The sequence below is a fragment of the Halichoeres trimaculatus genome, unplaced genomic scaffold (assembly GCF_033239565.1).
Source record: "Halichoeres trimaculatus isolate MK-OKI-2021-1 unplaced genomic scaffold, fHalTri1.1 fHalTri1_scaffold_12, whole genome shotgun sequence".
In the NCBI taxonomy this organism is placed as follows: Eukaryota; Metazoa; Chordata; class Actinopteri; order Labriformes; family Labridae; genus Halichoeres; species Halichoeres trimaculatus.
The window spans coordinates 4,585,101-4,613,014 of NW_027437190.1; the positions used below are offsets into that span (position 1 = coordinate 4,585,101).

A 27,914-nucleotide genomic window follows, 5' to 3' on the forward strand; every position below is an offset into this window, starting at 1 on the left:
ATAAGGCCATTTATAAAACAATGGCAACGTTTCAATTTGAAACAGTGTCTCTCCACAGCTCTATTAACTTGATAAGTTTAGTAAATCCGATGCATTATATCAAATGCCACTTCCTTAATTTTATATTTAACACAGTATTTCTGATTTAAATTCCACACAGATTTCCATTTAATTGAAACTTGATTTTCATATTGATTTTGATTGAAGAGTTAAGATTTTGAGGTAGAGCATCCAAATACGTTGACTAGAACATTTTTTGATTAAAATGTGCAACGGAGTAGGCGCGTCTGGTCTGGGCATGTTCCTTGACGTAAAAATCTTCTAGAACCTCATTGGATCAAACGTATACGTCATGACGTCATTTTGTTGTTGAGGGGGCGTATGCACGCTGCAGACGAGTGAGCTGCTAACCCGGTACCCTGCAGGAAGCGTCCGAAGGATGCTCGCGTTTCAGGTGAGATTTGTTGGAATATAACGACAATAAATCCAAAGGGACGGCAGGCAGACGTTTCACCTTCTGACACTTTACAGGTGAAGCGTTTCCCACAGACAGGAGTATGCTTACAGGTTAGTGCTCAATGTGAAAACCCTTGCAAAGCTAGCCTCAGCTAATGGACTGACGTTACCATGAACCAAATAATTTGTTCGTGTTGTATTCAGTCAGATTCCAGCGTCATAAAGGCCTTTAAACTGTGTTACATGAACTGGAAAAGATCATTACCGTGGAGTTTGACAGGGCTCTCAACGTCATCGTTAGCATTGCTAGCTAACCAGACCCAGTGGAAAACTCGCGACCCACATATTTCCTGGAAAATACAATCAATGCCATATTTGACAACTGCTTTTAGTGAGTTGTCACAGATGATTGTAAAATTGAATTAGAGCATAGCTGGTCAAATTTTCGTACGGGAGGATATATATTTAAAAACGTCAAAGAAAGTGCAAATCTTGATGCTATGGCAAGGTTATGATCAGCATAGGTGACTTTACCCTTTCCTCCTTTCAGGGACCTCTCGGTTTAATTATCCGTCAAAGATGTCAAACCGTTTGTGACATTACAAGCAGATTCTCATGAACAGGATTGTTCTCCGGCATAGCTATGTACTCACTTTGGAAGCTTTAATTAACATGGATTTACACTTTTACTTTATTTCTATATTTTTCTTTTTGGTCAAAATTCTGTTTGGTTTTTCAGAGTTACATTTTATATTTTGTATATCCACCTTTACGGAGATCCTGAAGTCCCAAACACTTATATTTAACACGTTTATTAAACCATCTGTCATAGAAACAAGCATCATGAAGTTCCCAACACTTCTCTGTTTTGAACAGGAGTGAGGATTTCCAAACTAAATTCACATTTTAGCCAAAACTGATCCAACCCTTTAACACTAATAACTTAAAATTATCCAGACTTCAATATTAGAATAAGATGGTAGATTGAGTTTTGGTACCTTAAGGCTTTTTTTACTTTGTAAACCAATTTATTCATTATTCAAATGGGATTATAAATGTAGTTAGTATATCTCCAATACTTTAAGCTTCGTTGAGCAATGCACAGACCTACCAGTGTTGATTTTATCGAACAGGATCAATCAGTAGCAGGACTGCATCAGTGCATCCTAGACTGATGAGGGGCTGAATGACTTGAACACTGTTCATTATTGTATTTACAACAAAGATGTACTTCAGTGTCTGACAACAAAATTCAGCTTAAACACTCAACCGAAAATTAACACCAGCTATCTCCAGGTCCAGGATGATTATTGTTGCCATAAGGGGCTGGTATCAGTCCATGTCTTTCCTATTCAGAGCGTTCCTAGTTTGGCCATTTTTTTTAAAAATTTCTATAAGAAAAGTAATATAAATGCAATAAGACAATATCATTACTGTCGGTAGGGATGGGTATTTTATTAGGTACTTTTATAGGTACAGACTGAATTTCATCTGTTGTACCGAGTACCAATACAGCTTCCCAGGTACCAGGCAGAAAGGTACCCATCCTTAGCTGTCAGTTTTATTATTTAATTTTTTTGTGTTTAGGGTCTAGTGAAAGAGATGAAGGTAAAAACCAGATGTGTTTTTTTTTTCTAACATATTAAAAAAAGTTTGTGTTAACTTGCAGTCTGATTGGACAAGAGGCATACTATGAGGGATGATGGAAATAAAACCACCAGAGTGGCTAAGCCTACCACACTTAACACTACAGTTAATTACTTTGCGTGCAGACCAGAAGTGGGTACCTTTCACATTTGAAACAATACGGTATCAATGCCCAGTATCGGGCAATTGGCACCGTATCGTTTACGGTATCAATTTTCAGTACTTTTGTGTGTTTATGTGGTAATATTAGTTTGTTTAATAATGAAATCTCAAAGTTTTTCAGCTTAATGCATCTATTCTTTGATATATTCTTGCAATGCTGTCTTTATGTCCAGCATGGACACTCTCTCAGTCACAAAGATGCATCTAAGTACCTAAACATGGTATGTTTTGATTTTAAGTGAATCAGTATTCGGTACTACTGACAGAATTTGGTCGGTACCTATAAAAGTATCTAATTTGGCACCCATCTTTAGTGCAGACAGTGTTTGTCTTGATTAAATGGGCTGTGTTTATATAGCTCCTTCTCCTGTCTCTGGACCTTTTAAAACACTCTCACATTGCATGTCACATTCCCATTCATAGATTGATGGCAGAAACTGCTTTGGAAGGATCAGTGTTAACAAATCTCATTAAGACAGCTTGGAGTCAGGATAGTTTGTGGTTAAGCATCTTGCTAACACTCAAGCGTGTTAACAGCAGGGCTTGGGATTGAACTCCAACCGTCTGATTAAGAAATAACAAACTCCCGTTGAGCCACAGCTGCCCCACTTTTAATCAATCTGATGGCTTATAATCAATGTACACACTCTCTTTTTAATATTCAATTTGTCATACGAGCAGTGAAGTACAGTATAAGGTTCATGAAAATGTAGTGAGAGTGCTGGAGAGGTTTACTCTGCTCCAGTCAGAGTCCAGTTTAAAGTTGTGAAACGAGTTGAGCTGGAAAAGTTAAATGAAACGACTCAAAGCAAATGATGATTTGTCCCTTCTATTTGCAGCGTGTCAAACCTGTTTGAGGTTGTATACAGTAAAAATAAACTCTGTTGTTGATATTGTCAGCACCTGGTCTGCAGCCTTGTGCTCACAGTGCTGATATTCAGAGCAACGTCATGACCTCAGATTTGCTGTTTCTTCATTGGTGTGAGGTGGTTGTGTTGGCCTTCTTACACTCAAATGCTTTATCGTAGAACAGGAAAGATTGGTTGCAGTCAGCATTTCCTGTAAGTGGTTTCGTCTTCAGGCACAAATTCTGTGCCATTTACCTAAACTCAGATGTAACATGAAATTTACCAAACTATACTGTTTTGTGTTGCTCGGCCTGTCACCGTAACAAATTTTGCTAGACGATAATTTTCCAAAATATTATTACCGATAAACAATATTATTGTCAATATTATTATTATTTTTTTCCTCCATTTTTTCATTGACGTAATTCTGATAAATGGGATAATAAAGTGAGTACACCATATCAAAAGCAAGAAACTTTAATTTCTTAAGAGTATTTTACTGTAATTAAAAGGTCAGGATCTTTGAAATAAAATAAATTAAACAAAAAATATAATACATTTAACAAACAAGAAAGAGAAAAAAATACAATTAAAATGAAATGGACTCTCTTTTAAAAAAAATACATGTCAATGAAAATAATTAATACTAATCAAAAACAATAAAACATAGACCCTGTTTCTGAAGAAAAAACGAAACTCCAAAAAAAACAGCAACAATAAAAACTATAGCCTAAATAAAAGGGAGTTTATACAGTTCCTGAATTGTTTGTAACATGTACTTTTTTCCCAGTCAATCCGTACTGTCTGTCAAACATTTTGAACATTTCTGGCTTTCAACCGTATTGAAGGGCTGCATTTCTTTGGCAATGTAGCTGTCTTTGAGCACCCACCATTTGGCGCTTTTATTTCTATTTACTTTGCAGACCAAAAGCCTCAGTAAGAGCGGATTGTCAAAGAACAATGCTCCGCTGCACCTCCCCTTCTTCTTCTTCGTCGCCACTATTTTTAAACAAATGCCACATATCAGCTCGTTGGTGTTCTTGAGCTCACACTTTGTTCATTCTGATAAAAAACAAAATATTCCCACACTGGGACTGTGGCAGGCGGCTTAAGAACCGTATCTTTTGTGCCATCACTCATATTAGCATGTTTCCTCCTTACCCCTCAGGACGCTCGCTTCAGCTCTCTCCGTGTGTACGCGCGAGCAGCCCCGTCTTCACCCCAAAGATTGCAGTTTTGACAGATACTCACTCTGCTATAAATCTGCTAAATCCGCTGTAGAACCTTTGCACCCCGATGTTAGGAAAGATAGACGTAGTGAGCCATCTTCTCATTCAGCCTCTTTGGTGGAAAGAGAGGAGGAAAACAAACATGCATGCACGTGTCAGTTTATCCAGGCTGGCAAACTTACCGAGGACGTTTTTATTTATCGTTTGGTTAATTGATTTATTGATTATCGTGACAGGCCTATGTGTTGCTTAGCATAGCTCCCCTAATTGACAGATACCAAGATATCAGAAAATCCAATTGAATCTAACGAGTTATTGAGTTTGGGAAAAATTTACCAAATCATCTCAGTTGATGCTAAACGGCTTGTTCTGCCATTGATTCTTCTTTGGTGGATTAGAGGACTACAATCAGGAGTGTTTCCCCTACAGTTTTAATGGGGTGCCCCCCATTGAAAGGTCAGATTAATTTCATTTTCTAACAGCCCCAGATGACAGTGGCATTAATTCAAGGGGACTTTTTTTTTTTTTTTATAGAACCAGACTTTGACCGGGTCCACACCCTTCTGCTCTTCTCTTCCAGCATGTGGTGACTGAAACCTGAATGCACAGTGGGTCTGGAGGCTGCGAAGCAAAGCACTGGCTTAGATGAAGGATGAAGAGCCCAGTGCACAGATGCAGAGACGTGGAGCATGCACGTGGTCTGGCAGGAGCCGGGGGAGGGACGACCTGCATCCAGACCGAGCAGCGGATTCCCATCTCCAAAGATGTCATCACCTCCTCCTCTGCCAGCGCCATGTGGTTCATCAGGGACGCCTGTGGCATCGTGTGTGCCATCATCACCTGGCTGCTGGTGTTTTATGCAGAGTTTGTGGTGCTGTTTGTGATGCTGCTGCCCTCCAAAAACCTGACGTACAGTATTGTGAACGGCACCCTGTTCAACACCATGGCTTTCCTCGCTCTAGCTTCACACCTCCGAGCCATGTGCACTGACCCTGTAAGTGGAACCAGCTCAGAGTCATTTAGACAGATAGAAGATGATGAGACAGGATGTAGACTGTCACATTTACATCCACGCTGACTGAAGTTCTTATATTGGTTCTTTAGTGGTGAATACTGAGCTGTGATCATGTCTCTTGCTTAGGGAGCAGTGCCAAAAGGAAATGCTACGAAGGAATACATCGAGAGCCTTCAGCTGAAACCAGGACAGGTGGTCTACAAATGTCCCAAGTGCTGCAGCATCAAGCCTGACCGAGCACACCACTGCAGGTATTGAAGGACAGAAACTCTCACTGTGCCGCCTTACACAAACCACAGTCCCATACATGCAGCTCAGGAGTTAGAAACTAAACTGTTTTTATACCTTTTCTGCATGGGTCTATCTTTCAAGTACTAGTGTTCACAATTTCCTTGCTGAAGTTGTAAAACAGTGCAGAGGCCTGATGAAATAGGCAGCAGGTTTTATTCTTCATGATGCTAACCTCTTTAACTCTTTCTTCACTCCTTGTATTCCTCACAGTGTCTGCAAACGCTGCATCAGGAAAATGGACCATCACTGCCCCTGGGTCAATAACTGTGTTGGGGAGAACAACCAGAAGTATTTTGTGCTTTTCACAGTGAGTAAGCTTTAAGAACTAATCTTTGATAAAGATAAAAACTAATAACCTGAGCAAAGGTGTTTCTTTACATCTGAGAATCTAGCCTGTATGAGCTAAATTTATCTTATTAGTTGGGTTCTTTTTTAGACTAAAATGTGACTGTTGATTTGTAGCTTCAGTGATTGTAATGTAAGTTATAAACTGACTCTTGTTTGAAGGTAGAGTCTGCAGGAATTTCCATTATTTGTTAGTGAACACAATATTCAAACTGGGCTCCTCCTCCTTGGCTCAGTGCCAGCAGCAGCACACACCCACTGCCTCCAGTTCCACAGACTTAGCATGTTAGCACAAGCTAATCACAGGTACTTAACACATACCTGGTTAGCAGAATGGTAACTCATGTCATTCTTTGTCCTGTGCTGCTCTCCAAGTGCCTGAAAGTGAGTGAAAGTCAATTCAAACTTCACCCCTGTCTAGGAAAAAGTTTTATCTTTTTATTTCGTTTCACTTTGGTTGTCTTTTTTTCCTCTGTGCTGCGCACACTATCGTAGCTCTGATTAGCTCCTTCCACTGGCTATCATCAACACGCAGAGTCACTTACCCACAGGTCCCTTTTGATTGGCTGATGTAACCACGCTAACTCTTCACCCAGAAACGTCCCAGAACAACCAAAACATCAATATACAGGCAGAGGGGGTTGAGGCAGACACTGACACTGACACACATGCATAGAGGCCCAGAGGAGACGATTGAGCAGGATTATTCCTGGAAAAGTTGACAGTCTATCTTTTAAGGAAAATCCTGCAGACCCTACCTTTAAAATTTAAAGACACCTTGACTATTCATGTTTTTTTCTGCAGTGGTTTAAACAAGGTCAGTGTTTCTTCATTGGGTCTTTTTCTTATCGTGTTCTCCTAGATGTACATTGCACTCATCTCTCTACACGCTCTGGTCATGGTGGTCTTCCATTTCCTTAACTGCTTTGAGGATGACTGGACAAGTGAGTGTTTTTCCACACACACACACACACACACACACACACTCACACTCACACACACACACACACACACACACACACACACACACACACACACACACACACACACACAGTTGAAGTTTTCCTAAGCAGAGTTGCTGTGATTGGGTTTATGAAGACACCCTTCTTGTAACATGTATTTGGTCTTCTTCCACCAAACCGAGACTCAACTTGTAGCCTGTGCCCAGAGTGAGCAGGGAACAGAGTGGGCGAATTTTAACAAGAGCCCAGAGCAGGATATTTTTTTTCCAAGGATGGAAGCCGTTTTTCTCTGTTTTCTCTCACATCATGAGTCTGAAGCATGTGACTCCTTGATTAACTGAAGAGACTCCTAAAAGCCTAGGCTGCAAACTTTTGGGGGGGAGTCTCTTGGGAAGTATATTTCGCCATACATCGGTTGGCTGTGTTCATATTAGGGCTGGGATGATATGCTTTTTTCCCCGATGTGATTGTTTTACAACTTTTGGGGCGCTGATTTGGTTTAAATTGCGATTCTTTGATTGTTCAGATTTTTGTGATTTTTAGTTCACATTTTTAACACCTCACCATGAGAAAAAGTTGAATGATGATGATGATGTCTACGCACTATGTCAGGAGTAGGGATGGGTTACCAAATTAGGAACTTTTATAGGTACCAACCGAATTCTGTCAAAAGTACCGGGTATTGATTCATGTAAAACCAAAAGGTACCATGTTTAGGTACCTAAATGCATCCTCCTGACTGTGAGAGAGTGGAAGAGTAGGCGATTTTCCATGCTGGACATGAATACAGCATTGCAAAGTTATATATTGAAGAATAAATCTGTTAAATTGAATTTTTTTATATGTCATTATTAAACAAATTGATATTTTTTACCACATAAACACAAAAAAGTACCGAAACTTGGTACCGTTGAGTACCGGTACCGATTGCCAAGTACCAGGCATCGGTACCGTATCGTTTCAAATGTGAAAGGTACCCATCCCTAGTCAGGAGCCATATTTTCCCAAAAATACACATCATGTGAGTCAGGTTGAAGATTTATTCAGGGGATCTGACATCTCAACTTTTCGTTTCCAACCCAGCTTACACACAAAGACTGAAATGAAGGACTTGGATTGAGAAGAAAAAAGATTCTTGAACAAAAAATCCTGCCTTATCTCTGATGTAAAATTTGACAACGTAAGATAAAACATGGCTAAGAAAATTTTCATTTTGGGATGTTTAACTGTCTGGGGTGAACTCTGAACTTTGTTCAGAAGGTCAAAGCTGGACTCGTGCACGCTGATCTGTAGTGTGAAAAGGAAATGGCAAGAAACAACTTAAACAGTGTTTTGAACAATCCATCTGAAGAAAATAACAAAACCATGTAGGTAAAGCCTGGGCTGAAAAAAGCCCCTCATATTGACTTTCTGAGCTCCCCTGTCCCCGCATTGTGACAGTTTGGTAAAATGTTTGTTGTGCCTGAAAAATAAATCCACATTTCCTTGTTTTTTTTTATTAGTCCAAAATGATACATACAGAGTTACTGATGCACATTTTTAGACGACACAAGGATCACATTTAAGGTCCCTGAGCTCCAATCAAAGAAGCTGAAGCCTTCAAGGCTTTTTCTCCAACCTGCTCAATGATCCAGTCAAATCACCTTGATCCAAACTCCCTCCTACCTCCCTTTCATGAGAGCTCCCTCCGTAGGTGACAGAGGACATACCATACCACTGCTTTAAGTAGTCACATCCTCACTGTAGTGCTGTTGTTTCTACTCACTGTGGTAGTTGTAATCACTCGGTGTTTAGCCGTTCTTCATTTGTCCCTTCACATTCTACCTCCATGTCCCTCCATCCCCCAGAGTGCAGTACCTTCTCTCCTCCAGCTACAGTCATCCTCCTCATCCTCCTGTGCTTTGAGGGCCTCCTCTTCCTCATCTTTACCTCTGTGATGTTTGGCACCCAGGTCCACTCTATCTGCACCGACGAGACCGTAAGTGATCCATGTAGTGTCCTCCTCCCTTTTCTCTTCTTTCACTTCTTCCTCCTTCCTTCTGTTTTCCTGCTGCAGCCAGCCTCTGCCTCTCTAAACATGAGCAGAGATGCTCTGCCCTCTTTTTCTGATTTAAACTGTTGATAGCAAAGTGTTGTCTGTCATCTTGCTGCCTGATGTAGAACCCAAAGACCAAAAGAGATGGGACACTGTGCAAAAGATTGATAAAAACAGAATTTCAGATTCAAAGTCCTCATTCAGTTAAAAATGGTGCCAAAGATCACATCAAATGTTGGAACTGAAAAATTGTATCACTATGTGTAAAATATCCGTTCATTTTATATGTCAATTCAGCAACATGTACACAAACATTGGGACAGAGACAACATCACTCAGAAAAAAATGTGTAATGTTAAAGAAAACACCTGGAAAAACATCTCTCAACATTTAGTTGACAGGTCAGTCACATCACTGGGTACAAAAGGACACTCAAGAGATAAAACTTTAGAAAAATGAACCGGGTGTAAAATTGAGATTTTGCGGTCTACTAAAAACAAAGTCTGGTTCCTTCTTTATTCTTGATTTAAAACTCCACTAAGTCCAGTCGCCCTTGTTGGATCAAGCTTTAAATCACCATGATTGGGCACCTTTCAGACGTTAACGTCCTTTTGTCTGATAAATCGAATTCACCATTCTTTTTGGAAATCATGGTCATCGAGTCTTTAAAAAGCAGGGCTCTGGGATGCTGGTATGCCCTAGAAGTCTAGGCTGCATGCCCCATGCTGCTTTCCCTCACACTAAAAGAAACAACTTAATGTAAAAAAAAAGAGCATGGCTCTATAGTAAAAGAGTCAAAGCTGGCCTGCCTGTAGTCCTGGCTCATCACATATTGACAAGCCAGGACTATTGCCTCTTGGTCAGGTCACCCTTGTGATAGAGGTCCTGATCCTAATGGGTCTTTTTACCTGGTTAAATAAAGGTTATTAAAATATTTGCCTTTGTGTAATGACCAAAAAAAATCTAACAAAGGCAGTCCTGAGCTGTTAAGCAACTAAAATCTTCTGTTAGACCAAAATTGGACAACTTTCAAAAACACAGAAAGTATATTGTGATAAACAATAACTTTTAATAATATTTTTTTTTCTTTTGGAGCACTGACAATTTAGGGGTACCCAAATTTTTTTTACATCACTTTTGATGCCACAAGATTACAGCAGCAAAAAAGAAAGTGCGCTGTAAAAAATATCATTGAAATAATCAAATAGAATCATATATTAAGAGTAACTTAGAAAAAATATGTTCATGTGATGCATAATAAAGGAAGTAAGAGGTGGGACATGTTGTCCATCACAGACGACAGCTTGTCCACCACTCTCCAGCCCAGCCAGTCTCCACCTCCACAGGGTCCAAAACTGAGCCTCCCCAGCACTCTGTTCAGTCTCTGTCTCCTGGATCCTGTCTGCTCACAGCAGGTGAAGCTCTTCCAGTGTGGCGTTGGTGTCTGGTTTTAGCTCTGTTAGCAATGCCAGTGACGCTGGTATACCTTTTTTTAAGTATAACTTTTTCACAAAAAAATCAGCTCTAACATTTGACTGAATTAATGAAAAACCATAAAATTCCATCTTTTAAACATTTAGACAGTGTCCCAACTCTCTGGGTTGTAGAATAACCTGTTATATTTTTCTGTTTGTACAATGAGAAAGTTAACCCTGTGTTTTTGACAATAACTGTTTGAACTTCAAAGCAGAAACTTCTCTTTTCAATAATTTTCATTTAGAACACAAAACAGCAGCTGGTTGGTTTTAAAATGACTGTTGAAAGCAGAAATCAAACCTCTGTGCCCTGCGTGTGAAATAAGAAACTGCTTTATGCTGTAGCCACAGAGGTAGAAGTTAGTGGTAAAGACAGTAAGTGACACTTTTTAAGATGAAAAAGTTTAGTTGTCCATGTATCAGTGGGTGAAGGAATGTGGGTTCTCTCTGTGCTGTTTGGTGCTATCCTAAAAATTACACATCCTAGCAACCAAACCCCCTTTTCCTGCTTTACACTTCTTTTTGTCTGCAACTCAGATTCATGGGAGACTGTTGAGTGTTTCACTGGCAGAGGACAGGGTAGAGTACATCAGACAGGACAAGAGGTTTACACCGAGTTTCTGCTGAGCCCCACAGCTCACTGGATTGATCCCTTCACTTTCCAGTATGGGATGATTCAGGTTGGGTCAGGTTTGATTCGATTAAATAAACATTTTAATAACAAAAAACACGGGATAGCTGCAATTACAGAATCCAAGTGTGACGATTGAGCGATTCTCAGTCCGTTATCAGTCTATCTGTTTACATTCATTTTGATAGTCTGATTTCGTGCTGACTAAGCTCGTAGTCCAATTTCTCAATCTGCATGTAAACGTACTGAGTGAAGCGCACTGGTTGGGACAGTGTAATGTGGTTTCTTTTTTTCTGGCAGCCTTCAGGCTTGCGACACCTGGTTAGTAGAGAGAAAATTACAGCAGAGAAAAAACAAAATGACTAACACGACAGTTTTTTGTTGGTTGGAAGCTCTAAATGTTTTTTGGGATTATTTTTCGATAAATTGCCCAGCCTTGGACGCTATCATGCCAGGCATGATGCTGATGAAGACTGGGGGGGGGGGGGGGGGGGGAGGGGGGGGTAGGAACAGGAAAGCAGTTGTTTTAAATCGACCGCAGTGAGAGGACAGAATGCCCAATGAGAAAAGTTGGAGAGAGGCTTGTAAGAGGAGTAAAGCCAACTGTAAAGAGTTAATACAACCCCCCCCCCCCCCCCCCCCCCCCCCCCCCCCCCCCCTCAAAAAAAAAAAAAAAAAAAAAAAAACTTAAGTCACACCAGAAATCTTTCAGGGCACAAGCTAGCTTCACTTCTCAACCTGACACTTCAGGATGCCTGTTTTGCTGCAATGAAATGGTAAAGGAACTAAAAGTAATGTTCAAATGTTTCTTATAGGAAGGTGTTTCTTCAGCCCCATTTCCACCAAGTGGTTAAGTTCCGTTTGTCTCAGCACAGCACACATTTGATGGCGTTTCCACTGACTAAGCCAGGGACAGATTCCCCAAATAACCGAGACCAGCTGTGCCACTTTTTGGTACCGTTCTGTAGGGGGTGCCAGACCAAACTGATTGTGTCTGTGGAAACGCAAACAGGATCAGGCTAAACAGAGCCAACCCGTACCAAAGTGTACTGATCCATACCGGACTGCTTGGTGGAAACGGGACAATAGTGTTAAGGGCTAGTTATACTTTTGCCTGGCTCCGTTCGCGGATGGTGCGAGCTCCTCAACAGAGCGCAGTGGCATTTATGCTTGGTGCATTCTCCGTTGTAATATTCGCCGCAAAGACAGGGGGCGGTAGGGGAAAAAATGTTACAGAAAGCAGTAAAAGCAACCAAAAGACGAAGAAGTGAAGTCACGTGGACCAAACATAGGGACCAAAACAATGGCGGCAAGAAAGTTACGAATGGAGGAGGAGGAATTATGATGTTTACTGTTGTTGAGCAGACAAAAGCAGCGCCGGAGAAGAAGGTGGTCTGTCCGCCCGTTGCATGCAGCGAGGCATCTGGATGGGGAACACACCCAGCTCGTGAAACCCATGCAGGCTGTAGACGAGGAGTTTAGTGCCATTTGATGGTCTCTATGACTGCTTAATGATGGATTATATAAATGCTCATATGAGAGTACCAGCTCAGCAGGTCTACCCTCTATTTCGTCCATTTTGAAAATCAAGAAGCGCCACTCGCGGCTCTTGCGACACGTTTAAAAATTTTGGAGGTGCACGACCACGTGAAGCACCAGCGCGCCCGACTGTCGTGAGGTGCCCATTGACGACATTAGTGGCGCGCGAACCATGCGACCACACGACTGCGTCAAGCATAAACGGCCGATCGATTGGTGCTGATTTCCTCATTTTTGGGGGATCAGTCCATTGAGTCAAATGTGAAACCAAATGGTTATTTAGACAGAAAGTTACTTTACTTTAATAATGGAAAATTATTTTAAAAAAATCAATTAATGTACTCTTTTCAGATTCCTGAGTGTCTGTAAAGGGGCTGGGCCAAGTACAGCAAACAAGGAAAAAACATAGATTAGACAACCCAGCCTTTGATAGTTTGTTACCTATTATTGCGTAATATTTAACAGAAAATTAAAAAAAGAGGTTTATTTCTCAAAAGTTTTAAAGCTAAGATTTACTCCAATTCTAAAATGACTCTTCTGTGTAGTTTGACCACCACTGTGCTTTGTGTTTACCTTACATCAACAATGTTAGATGCTGAACCCTGAAGCATACAACTCAACAATCAAACTCAAAATCTAATCCTCATTCATATGCAACATTATGTTTAGAGAATGAGATCAGTCCAATGATTGTTTAGTGATTTAGGCACAGGAAACCAGAAGTTCTGACTCAAAGAAAAACCAAAGCATGAAGGCCAAAGGTAGTGATGTAAGGATTAATCCTCTGTAGGTGAGAATGTTTCCCAGAAATGCTCCATCAATAAAGAGATGAAGAGAAATACCAAGGTTGGGATCTATAACTTTGATTTGTGAAGACCTCTTTGCAGGGCAGAAGCTCTATGCCTGTTGTAAAATCATTTGTACTGGGTTTTTGAGTCAGACAGCTTCTAAGTTTTCATTTTTTTTTTAAATCAATATTTGTGATGATAGGCCGGTTGAGAAAGCCCACCAACTGAAGTGTGGTTGTTTCTTGTTTCCAGGGCATAGAGCAGTTGAAAAAGGAAGAGAGAAGATGGGCTAAAAAAACTAAATGGATGAACATGAGGGCGGTATTTGGACACCCTTTCTCCTTTTTGTGGTTTAGTCCCTTCTCCACCCCTGACCACGGGAAGGCTGAGACCTACCAGTATGTGGTGTGAGAGCGGGCCGTGTCAGAACCAAAGTGGGAAGCCGTGCTCAGCCCCACAGAGCTCCGCCCCACAGAGCTCAGCCCCACTGAGCTCAGCCCCACTGAGCTCAGTCCCACAGAGCTCAGCCCCACAGAGCTCAGCTGTGGCAGTCTGTTGCTCCAAACGCTGAACATGATTTATCTCCCACGCTAGCCATGGACCGCCTTCCATCTGCTTTTTGTGTCGTCAGCTAAGTGCGCTTTACGTTTCTATTTGTGTTGCCTTGGGTGAGTTGAGTTGCAGAGAAAAAGAAAACACTTTTAAGTTTGTGAATCATGTTTGCAAAAACTGTGATAAATGTGTGTGTGTGTTTGTTTTTTCTGAGCCATTTCTATTTCTGTTGTTGTCAGAAGTCGTCTTCTTTTTTTTTTTACTGTTTACTCTTTGATCTGGTAAAACTTTCAAGTTCAGATACATTTCACACAACCCTGTTTTCTCACTTCTATCTTGTTGTGTCTGGCCATGATGATAGATTGGTTTAGGGTAATAGGATCATGACACAGTCAGTCTGCTCAGTGTTTCTCCCATGATTCTGCTCAGAATTCCTACAAAAGATGTGCCCATCCCATTCCCAGACAACAAGTAACGTGTTCATTTTTCTTGTTCACTTTGAGAAAAAACAAAAGTATTCTGTTTTCAAAGACTGAAACTTGACTTATATTTTAAAGAGTAGAATAAATTATATTTTAAAGAGTGAATTTAAAGAGTAAAACTTGGTGACAGTTCTAGACACTGCACAGCAGCATCCACGTCCTCTGTGACCAATCAGCCAAGACTTCAGGAGTACAGAATAAAAAAGGCTTTTGTTTCCATTGTGTGCTCTACCGCCCTAAAAAAATAAAAATGAAAGTGTTTAAACATATTGTAAACATTAACATAAAGTGCTAATGCTGGGTGTTCAGACTGAGCGTGTGCAGATTTTTAAACCTCTACATGTTCATATATTGAAAAAAATCCTGAATCTATAAAGTGATTAAAACAGTCCTTCCTAAAAACAGCACCAGATCTCAACAAGATCTCCACTAAATCTCCATGAGACTTGCAGAGATCATGAGGTCATCACATAAAGATCTCGAGAGGGCTGGCCAATCAGAGGGAAAGGGGTTTGTGGCGTGGGGAGCAGTGTTTCAGACAGAGACTAAAATAAGGGTTTCCTACAACAAAAAGGGCAGAATACTGACCCAAAACAGGAAAAACCCTGTCTTGAATTAAATCACTGCATAAAGTTAAAGGCCCTGCGAGTGATCTTGAAAAAGTCTCCCTTAGATATCTGCCTGATCCTAATCCACACTTTAAAATGAGATTATCAGCGACAATATAGGTTATTGCTGAATGCTCCTTCTTAGCTTCTCGGTTCAGACAAGACCGGATTGATTCATGTCATGTTAAAGACTCTATAACAGCACCACGCTGGCTGACGAAGCTGAGTAGTGAGAAGAGAGATCTGTGTTTTTCTCTGCTGAAAATGATTTCTGAGATTAATTTTGTAGTGATGGTGGACACTGGAGCCTAACTGTCAGACAGAAAAAGGACAGAAGAGCTGAAGAAAGATAAACAGGAGAGGGATAGAGCACAAGCTACAGGCTAGAAAACTGGCTAATGGCTAAAGCTTGAGCTAAATGCTAATACCCAGGCTGAAGTCAATAAATGATGACCTTACATAGCTTTTCAAAGCCTTTCTTATCCCCCTGTCACTGAATCAGCTTCATGTCAATTCACTCTTTCATGCATACATTCATGCACTAATAGCAGATGCAGGCACTGACTGGACAGCCTAGCCCTCTGTTTGACGTATGCACTGCAAATCTTAGCAAGTGTGTTTGTCAGTGTCACATAAGTCACCTTCTCCTGCAGTCAGCGTTCCTTCAAAATAAAAGAATGGGTGTGAGACTTTTTAGTTAAATGTGAGTTATATTAGGTGTAATGAGATATTTTTGACCCAAGATTAGACGAGCATACTTAGTCAAATTTGACCTTTTCTCATTTTTGGATGTACAGTTTGGGTCAGAGTAAGGTCATGGTTTTTTTTCCCATTCCTCTTCATTATACTGTACCTATCAACATGGCCTCATGATACCAAGATGTGAGTGAAAAAAAAGATGTGTCTTTGTTATTTAGATGGACTGACCCTTTAAACCTCCTAACATCACAGAGACTGAATATAGGACGTTGACAGAGCCCCAGGTTTGAAAGGGGAGCCAGTGTGGAAGTGCCTTAAGCCTGCTTTCTGTCCAATGGCCAGCTGTGAACGACTCCAAATGTTACACTGTCTGTAAGAAATTCACAATTTGGTATAATGAGCTAAAAAATAAAAGAATATTATAGGATCCAAAATACAAACATGAAGCTTGAAAACACAATTTTTATGTTACAGAAAGTGATGCCATGGGTCTATTTTTATTCATCTTTTAGCAGATGGCTCTCTACAGCGTGTTTCTAATGAGGACAAAGGAAACCTTAATAACGTCCCTAGTGCTAAAGTTCAGCTATTAAAGAGAGTGGAGCCTGAAGTCCTGGGTTTGGAGTCAGAGTTAAGTCCATATTATAAATATTATTTATCATAAAGAGGGCTACTGTGTCACACTTTCTTTACAGGCCCTGACTGAGCCTGTTTGTATGTCTGAAGCTTTCTCTTTCAAATGAAGTAACAGCCCTGCATGCTGTGTGTAAATGTACACGTCACCTCTTTTGATGAGGAGATGATTGTGTTACAGACGTATCGCTGTGGGTGTCTGAACTCAAAATTACTTTCTTCACACTTCATCAGAAACATTAGTGACCAAACATCTTGGTCCTTGTGGTTGAGTGGCTTAAGTGGCCAACATTATCTATAACTTTCTAACAGTAATGTGAGCAACAGATCAGGTGACTCCAATCTTTATTTTTCTGTATTCTGGGTGGACATCAGCTGATGTTTGAGCCTGTCCTCGTCTTCTCCTTGATTCTTTTTAGATAACCAACATGTTACACTGCATTTGCTTTCATTCAGTGTAAAATCTTTGCAAGCTAAAGACAGGATTGTGGTCTCCTGTAATGGATCCTAGGAGGAACAGAGGCTCAGAAGCCCTGACTCTAAACTGAGTCCATTTTAAGAACTCATTACAAACCCAACAAGGACAATAAATAGTCTTAATAAGTCATGAAGTCCCCTCCACAATCTGTCATGTCCTGGTGCATACAGTGCTTGAGTCTAAGTCACAAGTCCTGGAATCCAGGTCTCTGTGGGACTTCAGTTTGAGTCCTAGACTCTTGAGTACTACAACAGTGCTCCTGTGAGGTTTCTGCAGATGGATCAGTTCTGTGTTTAATTTGATCTTGGTAGTTAGAATTTCTACTTGGAAACTCAAGCTTATAATCCAAAATGGCTTCTCTCTCTGCATCAGCAGTAACTTGCAATAGTATTTATTTACAACTAAGTCATGTTAGTGTAGATAAATCTGTCACACTGATACTTTCCAGCAAATTATATCTAAGGACATGTTGCCCCTCCCAAACATTCTCATATAAGGTGCTTTTCAATCACAAGAACTTTTCCCAGGAACTACAGAGTTCTTGAGGAACTATGTACTTCTGGACCGCAGGGACTAAAGCCTAAATTTAGTTTAGGCTTTAGTCCCTAGGCTTGAAACAGCCTAGGGAGTAGTACTTTCCAAATGTCTGAGAACTTTAAGAAAGTGACCTGCAAGCTGAGCATTTCTGGTTGGTGGAGGATTCACAGTGTTTGTACGGTGTGTTCTATTTACTTTGGAAGTGGGAATGACGTCATCTCTGAGTAAAAAGCGTTCCATTTGCCAAGTCGGAAAAACTTACCACAACAGCAATATTTCTATATGTGAACATCAAATAATAGTATTTATCCAGCTGATTTGTGTGTCAGAAATGCTAAAGTTAACAGAATATTTTACTGTCTACACCTGGGGCAGCCATCTTTGATTGTAAACTCAGGAGTGGTGTGGATCCACCAACTCCCCAGTAGGAAATTCTGACCTAAGGGGGCGTTTCAGTTGAAATTTCCCACTTCTGACTTCTGAGTACAAATGGAACGCACCATTATTTCTCCTTCCAACCACAGTAAGCTGACCCCCAGCTGTGATGGACTTGGTTTAGTACCTCCTAAACTATGGTCTTCTTTGAGCCTGATAGTGTGAATGTGTCTCTGTCAGCTCCCGGTGTTCCAGTTGAAAGAGTGACCCTGTAAAGTGGAGACCTAAAACTAAAAGTTCCCTGGACTTCTGGTTCAAAAGCAGCCATAGCTTGTTATCATCGCCTGGAATTGGCTAATGAAGCTAACAACAGGGACTAATGGAGAGACAGTTTGTTGAGTTGTCTATGGGTGTTATGAGGACGCCGTTGATGTAGCTCTTTCTCCATTTCAAGCTCAAACATCTGACTCCCATAACTGGAACACACCATTACACTAACATCTCTTAATGCTGCTTAATACAACAAATGAAGGGACAGTTTTAAAGAATAAGTTGATATTTGGTCAGTTGTTTTATTCCCTCTTTTTTTGTTGTACACTGATGGGTTTGCTGATCAGATTCTGTCTTGCACTCCTGACTATTTCCCAATGTTGTACCAGCCTTTGTTGATCTGTCATCAAGAATCTGTTATCATCTCTGCAAGTCACTCAAGGATCATTTTTACATCCCTACTTCAATGTAACACTGGTTCTAAAAGTGATCTTTGAGGCTGTGTTGGATTTAAGTGTCACATGACTGAAGTTTCCCTCTGACTCATTGGCAAACATGACTGAAAAAGGGTTTTTTAAAACATGAGTGTTACTGTAATGTCTGTATTATGTTTTGGCCAATTGTTGAGCATCCTTCCTGATTCCTCTTTGACACATGCTGCATAAACTAAGCTTCTGTTTTTGAGGGTAGGATGTTTTCATTTACTGAAGTTTTTTTTCACCAAACTGGCTCAAAGTTACACTTTTCTTTTAACACTGGGATTTTTATGACACCTAAGTCTCAGCTGGACTTTCAGCAGAGAAAATTGCTGCAAAAACTGAAATTTAAGCAGTGTTTCTGTCTTATTTACAGTAAAAAGTGTCTTATAAGACTCAGTATGAGCCATATTTAAGTGTTTGCAAAGAGTGAAAAAAGTCAGCTGATTAGTTTCTTGTTTGGGACTTTATTTCTATTTTCCTGGAGCCCCCTTAGGGTCACGGTGTTTTGTTTTTTTTTGTCAGGAGGACTCTTGTGTTCCCACACAATAACCTCAGTTAACCAAGTTTGACTGCAGATAAGCGGTTTTAACTGTCGATGTTCTAAATCCAGTTTTTATTTGAGCAGTTCTCTGTCTGGACAGTGACACATGTTCACGTCCTGATATTTCACAGTCTTGTAAGTATTAACAAATAATGCAGTGTTGAACGTGGAGCAACAGTTGTGTGTTTAAAGTTTTATCTAAGCTACACGCTGTATTTCTCCACTAAAAATGTCTCCCATACTGAACATCCGTCCACTTGCTGATCCCTCCCATCCACTTAGTGATTTTTAATGAACCTATGAGTTGTTTCCCATCCGTCACAGCTAAAAATTGTGTTTTTTGGTGGTTAACTTCCTCATGTTGCTTGACAAACCCTTGCACTCCACAGTAGAGATAGACAGATATGTTTTTTTTCTAGGGATGTCCTGATTCGATACACTAAGCAGTATCAGCACCCGGTATGGCTATTGTTTTCAGAAGGCATCAGATTTTGTTAAGTGATCAAGACCAACCCAGTTTTCATGTGTTTTCAGCACCATCACGCTTTACAGCTGCTGTGAATCTAATTCCCATTGCAAACACATTCGCTGTGTGGGACTACTTCTCTTTGGAAAGCAATGATAGTGAAACAGTGTCCTTCAACATTTGTAAAATGAGTGTTCCACCAGGAGGTACTAACAGGGTTCACTTTAATACAACAAATATGATTCATCATTTTCAACAGAATCACCCAATGAAGTACGGGATTTATCAGAGGAAGGGATCAGATCGGATTGGTATCAGCAAAACATATCATGAAATTGCCGGATCAGATCGTAACGGAAGCCAAAAAATCTGTATCAGGACATCCCTAGTTTTTTCAGTGCCGATATCAGTACCGATTATTAGTAGTCAAGGAGGCTGATATGCGATATTAGGAGCCGATATTCATTCACAGAAAAAGTGCAAACACTGGCGTCTTTGTTTTAACACCTTTAAGCATATATTTATAGAACAGCTTTCAGGCTCAGCAGCATGTCTTATAAAGTTAAATGAAGACTTAATCAAAAAATAGTAGCTCCTGAAGTTTTCTACATTAAATAAAGTTTTCAAAAAAAAAAAACCTCTTATCACCATCTGGGTGACTGTGGGTGGGACAGAGACTGAGTAGTGACTGCAGACAGAAAAGCACGGCTGCATCAGAGCCAAATTGTCCGTCAAATTAACAAAAGACGTCCATGCTGATATGCCTCAAAATGCAGAATATCGGCGCTGGTAATTGTTCCAGTGGATTATCGGCCTATCCCTACTCCACAGCACTTCTGCAGTCAAAATGCAGAAGTGCAATGGGCAGCTCTAAGTGTTCACAAACAGTAAAGGGGTATATTGCAAGTGGACACAAAAGTCTTCCTTAAAAAAAAAAAAAAAAAAACTCACCATGACACTTAGGGGCGCTGTACTATCTCAAGAAACCTGACCAATAATTTTTTTCTGCGTCACTGGCAGACTTTCGGAAGTGTTTCAAGCATCATTTTTGTCTTTAATATTTTGAAACAAGTTATTTTCCTGGACTTGTCAGGTGAATGTGGCTCATATTGTTGATGAAAAATGAGACATAAACACGCTTAGGTTTCAGTTCCTGTACTTCATGGTTGCCATGTTTCTTTCTGAAGAGGATGTCAATAGGCCTGGTCTCTGTTTTCTGAGGAAAGCTTTCGTTAATCTGTCACAAGCTCTTCTTGTTTGAACATTTCAGCTTCTGTGCTTTCAGCTCTTATTGTGTTTTATGTTTAAATATGAGTAACCACACCATTTCACATTGGTAATTGAGTAATTTTTTTAATAAAGTTCCTCAGAAAACAGAGTCTGATAAAGCTTCAAAACCCTCTTTTTGGGGGGAGAAAAATAAACATGTTGAGTGTGACTCAGCAGTAAGAGTTGAGTTTTATCATTTACATCCACATGATCTGAAAAAGGTTCATCTTGCACTTTTTATTTTTCTTGTTGAGGTTTCCTTCTCTGATTTAAATTGTGCTCTTTCTTCTTCTTTTCCTTGTTTACATGAAATCCTGTGTTTTCTGAGTGAATGGCACAGGTGAAAGCTAGTTCTGTGATGTCTGTGAATCTCTGCTGGTGAGAGTGATGAAGGAGATGATTTGTTTTTTACTGAAATTTTAATTCTTTCTAAATATTCTGAAGATATTTCAGTACATGCACAGAGAATAAATACTTCTCAGATGCGATGCAAAAACTGTGTTTGCTTCTTCTTTGGGAGGAAAAGGTCTTAAAATGTCAAACCACACTGCTGTTAGTGTCTCTGTTTTTCAGTGATGTCAAACAAAAGGTTTCACTTTCCCTGCATTCAGTCCTCTCTCAGTCATTCCTCTATTTCCACCCTGTCTTTGTCTCCCATCCTCACCCTCTCTCATATCTGTAATCTTTCTTTCTCTCTCTCATGAAGTGTTTTCTCCACACTCATGCATTTTGCTTTGGTTGATAACTCACTCTGCCAAAAGCTCTCTGCAGCAGACAACTCTTAGTAAACTTTAGGAGAGGTAAGCTGCAACTAAAGGTCACATTGGATGTCCCATTAAGCTTAACACATCTCAAGCAGCATGCAGATCTCAACCCAAAGGTCAGCTTCATGTCTTGTTTTCAGTTTCTGATTCAACCAAACTTAATGAATGAATGAGTGAGTTCTTTGTAGAACAGGATGCACGACCTGTTTTTTGACCATGTGACATTTGAGCTTCTTCTACAGGAGTTTGTTCTTTATTTTTACAGTGCATGCCCCTCATTTCTGACAGAGCATTTGGGCGTGTTTCTCAGGACAAACTGTCTTTACCAGAACTCATCCCAGCCAGATGCTGAGGTTGTTGTTAGAACAGACTATGTAAGAAAAAAGGTTATCCCTGACAGTCATCCTACTCTTGACTGCAGGACAGTATGTACTTGATTTGTGCAACTTAGTCTAATGAGTCAAAAGTAAGTCAACTTGTGTTTGGATTATTTCTTTGTTCTAACAATGTTTCTTAGCAAAACATCTTATTCTGCAGTAAAGCCTGTTTATTCCTCTTTTAATGGAGTCTACACAGTAGAGACAATGAGAGAATCCGAGTGGAGTAGGGGGACAAAAATAATATATATTATTTTTTCTTTCGAGGGTCTAATCTCTTTGGATCTTCCTCCCAACACATTTTTCATCCCCCCCCCCTCCAAAAATACACAAGAACGGCAGCTGTCAGTCATTTTTAACGTGAGGTAAAGCCTTATTTTTAACCTTTTATCACTAATGAAAACAAAACTTTTCAGATAAGAGAACCTGAATACAAGGCAGCCCAATAACATCTTCAAATTGCCACAACAGTCAGACGTGGGAAACATTTCTTCCAGGCGTATTAATTTTTTAAAGTTTTGGCACAGCTCATCTAGAATGACTGGGGAGACAGAGTTTTTGACCTATACTGCAGCCAGCCACCAGGGGGAGCAGTTTTTGTGACAACCTCACTTGAAGCTGAGCAAGTTGACGTCCATTTTTTTTTTCAGTCTATGGTCACAATACAACAGTATCACGATATATCACAATAACATAACATTGTGAAATATTGAGATATTCTAGGCATGATGTTTAAGTAAATTACACAAAATAAGTCAGAACTATTTGACTGAAATTTTTTTTTAAAGATTTTGAAATACTGGGTAACACTTTACTTTAGAGGTCTGCAAATTTCATCACACTTGGGTAATAACCAGACAAGGTTTTTTCTTATTTCTTTAGAATTAGCACATACCTCTTTTAAAATAATGTCCAAATTTATTGTCGGTAGTCACAATTGGTAGGTTACTGTTTTTTCCAGTTTCTTTGAAATTTACTCCAAATTGCAAGGTAAGAAGGTGACGATTAGCAAATGGTTTATTTGAAATGTTCTAGAAGTATCCCAACGTTTCTGCTATTTCCAAAGAAGCAGGTGATAAATAGCAGCTTAGTTCTTGAAAACAGAAGTTAAGTTAATTGTTTCCTCTGATAATTACCTTTGAAATGTTAAGTTGATAATTCAGTTTCCCAATAAGCAGTTGATAGTTAGCTATTTGTTATTTAATTTCACCAAGTTCTTTAGTACCCAGTTTGTTGATATGCATAATTGAAATCACATGTAAAATGATAAACCTTTATGATTAGGCCTGTAATGTTTTATATGATACAACTGAAGGCTTCAGATGTGATATTCACCAGGAGTGGGGTTGTAAATTGGCCTTACCTGATTGTGATAGACACTTTGAGTACAGGCGCACTGCAAAACAGGATCTGGACAGAAGTTATGTGCTCATTTTCACCACATTCTCGTGAAGATCTGGGGGTAATTTCCAAGAAATAAGAAAAAAACTTTGTCTAATTATTACCTAAATGTGATGAAATTTGCGGACCTCTAAAGTAAAGTGTTACAAATACTGAAAGTCAAATGCGGTGTTCTTTACATACACTTCACTTTTAAACAAAGTGCATCAAGTTTTTCACTTAAACTACTTTGGCATTGAACTAATTATACAAATAATGATTGGGTGAAAGATGTGGTCAGTTGGTGATACTGATGAATGCCAAGTGGTGTAAACAATCTTTCGCATAAAAAATCGAATATTAAGAAAGTTACTATAGATATGATTTTATCAGTCTGCTGCACTGAAAAATTGAAATTTGAAATTATTTTTAACCAACTGACCCAAAATTAGAAAACATTAATGTGTATGGTGTAATGACTTGGTAGTTTTGTAGAACACCTGCTTAAAGTTGCTCTATCACACAGGCCCTGAAAAAATAAAAAAAAATAAAAAAAAATAAACAGGCTTTCTAACACTATGAGATTTCTGCCTGGAAGCATTAAAACAGCTAAAAAATAATCCACCAAGCACAACTTTCCTTACTTTTTGTGTTAAGTTCAGCTGCCAACAAACTTCCAGATGAATTTATATTACCCAGTCGAACAGTTGGACTGCAGAGGAAATGTTTATCATGGCTCAGCAGACGGTCCAGACTTTAAGATTGAACAGATTTAAAGTAATTTGAATATTTTCCTGCAGATTTCTGGTTTGGAATGACGTATCTGCAGCATTGTGGACTAAATGGATGCAGCAAACTTTAATATCGTCAAACTGGAATTGAAGTTGTCAAAAATTAGCATCATCAATTTGTTTTTGGAGTATCCTTTCCAGTAGTTTTCTTGTTAAATCCAAACACACTCCATTCCTCCAAAGAAAAGATAGACCCACAGTGAATTTACTTTTTGGTTCATCAAGAAAAGAGCTGTTTCTTCATGTTCCCACAGAGTGATGTGGTTGGAGAGCACCTGCTACTTGATGCAGACGTGGAGAATTTAAAGACCTACCACAATATAAAAACAGCTGACCTGTTTGATCTGAATGGACGTCTCAGGATAGATTTGTCTGAGAAACAGGCCCAGAGACTTAAACCATTGTGTTGTTGCAGCTCGTCATCAACATCTTTGTTCTCAAGATGCAAAGTGCATGAAGGAAAAGAACAGACGTCCTGCATGGCTCAGCCTCTGTCAGCTCACACTCTTCTGCTGTCTTCCTCAGGGGATCGAGCGTCTGAAGGGAGAGACGGGGAAGTGGGGGAAGGTGCCGTGCTGGGAGGCCATGGAGACGGCGTTCGGCGGCCCCTTCTCTCTGACCTGGTGCAGCCCTTTCTCAGGGCTGAGCTGCAAGAAGAAGCCTGCAGAGCACGTCACTGTCCCACAGGGGGAGATCATCGAGGAGGATGTGATAGAGATACCACTAGAGTAGCTTTGTTCTCCGAAAACTTCTGGAGTTCACTTTTTATTTATGTTTTTTATCTCCAGACTGTTGTATGTGATAGTTCTGCCTCTTCCTTCTCTCCTGGTCGAAGCCCTGCCGTTTGCAGAGCGTGGGGTCTGGCCAGTCTGAGAGGAGATCTTAAGACCAATGAGGATGTCAGGAGGAAGAATCTGCAGGTTATAAACACGGCAGCTGATAAATACAATTTGTAGCTGGATTGAAAGTGCATTTGGACTGTGCACAGATACGACTATGCAAAGAGGCTCAGAGGGCTGCCTTCTACTAGAGAGACTTACTCCAGAGAAAACTTGACTTTTATCATTCCAGCAGAGGAACACCGTCTTCTGCTGGAAGAGTATTATTAGATCTGATACCGTATGCTGATCTCATGCTCAGCTGAATGTGTGTGACAGGGACATGGTGTGTGTGAGGAAACATCAGGAATTTTAAATGAAAACTTTGCAGTAAACACAAGTTACCATAACGAAACACACCAGATCCAGCTCCGCCCCATTACAAACTGGATAGGTTTCAATCCAACTCAGTGTGTCAGCACACACTGGCTCCTCTCTGCTGTGTCCCGGCTGCGCCTCAGCTCCAGCAGGTTAAAGACCTCTGGATCAGATTTGCAAGACTTTTATTTTGAAAGAGACTTGAGTAACAAAGTGTTAATTTGCACAGTGACAAGAAGTCGTGCAACATTAAATAAATACAGTTGACTTTGAAAATAAAATACACCAGCTTGACTACGACAACGACAAACCGTCACAATGAGCAGAGCCAGGCCAGAGGAGAGGATCCTCACTGGGGTGGGAATCTGGGGAACTCCTCAGCCATGTGGCTCCAGCTGTCTAGAGGTCCTGATACCCGCTGGCTTGACACACAGCGGGTGGGATTTGAGGGATGCGAGATGTACTCACCTCTTATTGCTACAGCAGAAAAAACTAAACTCTTATCAAGTGTTTTTGTCTTATTTTAAGTAAATACTGCCTTGTTATACGTGATATGAGCCACATTCAACTGGTCAGTCCAGAAAAACGTCTTGTTTCAAATTATTTCAAGACAAAAATGAATTTCCAATAGAGCAAGAGAAAAAATGACTTGACATGTAGTAACTTTCCTCTTGTTCCATTGGCTGTTTTTTTTTGTACTTGTTACAAGAAATTCAGAGCTCATTTAAGTCTTTAAATAACTGAGGTGGTGAATGTGGCTCATATTAAGTCTAAAAAGAAGTTTTCTACTGAAAAAAAGTCAAAAACACTTGATACGGTTTCAGTTTTTTTCCAGTGTAGGCGGGGTGAGCATCCATCCAATGAACAGATTTTACATTAGAGTTGGATTTAATTTAACAGCTGGGTTAGCACTATAGAGATAGACCAATATGGATTTTTCTGGGCCAATATGATACCCATTATTCAATAACTGATATTTGAAGCCGATATTAATTTGCAGTCGAAGTGCAAAGTGTGCTTTTCCAAAACGCTTTCAATACTTCAATAATTTTGGACTGGAAACAGGATTGGTGCTTGTTTGGAGGAAAACTGCATCTTACAGTACATTTTAAACAAGGAAAATAAGTGAATTAACATAAAATAATGATAGAGCAGTGAATAGGTTCAGTACACAGCAAAATGGCATGATGAACTCATTTTTTTTTATAAAATTGTCATTTATAGGGTTTTGGAAAAGAACTCTTCAAATATTGGTGTCAAAATTCTTAACAATCCAAACTCCAACACTTAACTACATTCAAATACCTTTAAGCATGACTTTATTTAACAGCTCCCAGGTTTAGCAGCATGTTTTATAAATCTAAATGAAAACTCTAGAAATAAATAGCTAAAATTTTCTACAGTAAATAAATTTCCAAAACTTCAATGTAACTGCAATAACTGTTAAAACTGCACAGCTGATTGGCTGGTACTCAAAGCCATGGCTCTGCTTGTAACCAATCAGATGGTACTGTGGGTGGGACATGCTGGGAACTGAGTAGTGACTGCAGACAGCAGAGCTGCTGCATCAGAGCTGCAACAACGTGGTTTAAAACTTAATTCTTATTGGCTGTCGGATTAAAAGAATGGACGAATCAATATGGCACAAAATGCCAAATAATTGGCCATAATAATCGGTTTATCTCTAGTTAGCACAACATGATTAGTTATCTCCATCTGGGTCAAACCGCTATGATTAATTGAATTTGTGCATCTCTGCTTTAAAACAAAAGAGTTGGATCACACTCTGTTGGGGTAGAAACATAAAATCCACCCTGAGCAAAAATTGTATACAGAATTTATCCATGAACAAGTTTTCAGAGAACAAACACTGATGTAGCTGTGATGGTATGATTGAGCTGGTATTTTGTTTAAGACCAAACTGTATCTAGACCTTTCATAAATGTTGACCTGTTGCACACAGAGAGCATGAAGGTCCGTCTGTTTATCCTGTGCTTCCAAACCTGCAGTATTACCTGAATCATGTTTCTTAAACCAACAAGCTGACGGAGCCAGAGGGAGCCCCAGCTCCTGCTCAAACAACCAAAGTGTTTCAGAGTCCAGTGGAGGAGATGATGGACGGTACAGTGTCAGTGAGCTGTCTCAGTAACAGCTGTGTTTGTGTTTAACCACTCTGCTGTCTCTGATGCCTTTTCTGAGGAGATGAATTCACACCGTGCCTTATCTGTCCCTGCGAGTTAGCAATGGGAGAAAACACTACGTCTAATACTGTATGTTCAACCACTCTTACGTCCTGTTTAGGTGTCTTTGTCTGCAGCTGCCATTTTCATCTCTGAAGCTCTGAGGATTGTGAGAAATGAAGGGAGAGATATTTGTAGCTGGATAAGGGCTGTAAACTGTTTCATGGGTGCTGATTGTTTTGGGACCACTCATCTTTTTAAGTTTACATTATTTTAACCAAACAGTTTGTCATTGTTTTTTTAAAATCCTGAAATAAATTTATTTCTTAACCAAACACTTTGAACTTTATATTCTGCAACTGCTTGACCACTGAATGACTGACGTATGACATATTAAGGCTATTTACAAGAAAA

At 39.9% G+C, this 27,914-nt stretch overlaps 1 protein-coding gene across 2 annotated transcripts; it reads left to right on the plus strand.

Annotated features, from left to right (window-relative positions):
• The first annotated feature begins 366 nt into the window (after positions 1 to 366).
• On the plus strand, positions 367 to 27,791 carry zdhhc3a (zDHHC palmitoyltransferase 3a). 2 transcript variants are annotated; one of them, XM_074682728.1, is made up of 7 exons: positions 367 to 454; positions 4,923 to 5,336; positions 5,484 to 5,608; positions 5,859 to 5,955; positions 6,856 to 6,937; positions 8,803 to 8,933; positions 24,650 to 27,791. In XM_074682728.1, exons 2-7 carry the CDS (start codon positions 4,995 to 4,997, stop codon positions 24,854 to 24,856), a joined length of 984 nt encoding a protein of 327 aa, XP_074538829.1. In that variant the 5' UTR covers positions 367 to 454; positions 4,923 to 4,994; the 3' UTR covers positions 24,857 to 27,791. The 2 variants fall into 2 exon arrangements, with proteins under 2 accessions (XP_074538829.1, XP_074538830.1); XM_074682729.1 differs by lacking the exon at positions 24,650 to 27,791 and adding an exon at positions 13,676 to 22,751.
• The last annotated feature ends 123 nt before the right edge of the window (positions 27,792 to 27,914 follow it).

Coding starts and splice junctions, on each gene's coding strand:
- zdhhc3a (XM_074682728.1), top strand. CDS start 4,995: ATGAAGAGCCCAGTGCACAGATGCAGAGACGTGGAGCATGCACGTGGT. Junction 5,337..5,483: donor GAGCCATGTGCACTGACCCT/GTAAGTGGAACC, acceptor TCTCTTGCTTAG/GGAGCAGTGCCAAAAGGAAA. Junction 5,609..5,858: donor GACCGAGCACACCACTGCAG/GTATTGAAGGAC, acceptor TATTCCTCACAG/TGTCTGCAAACGCTGCATCA.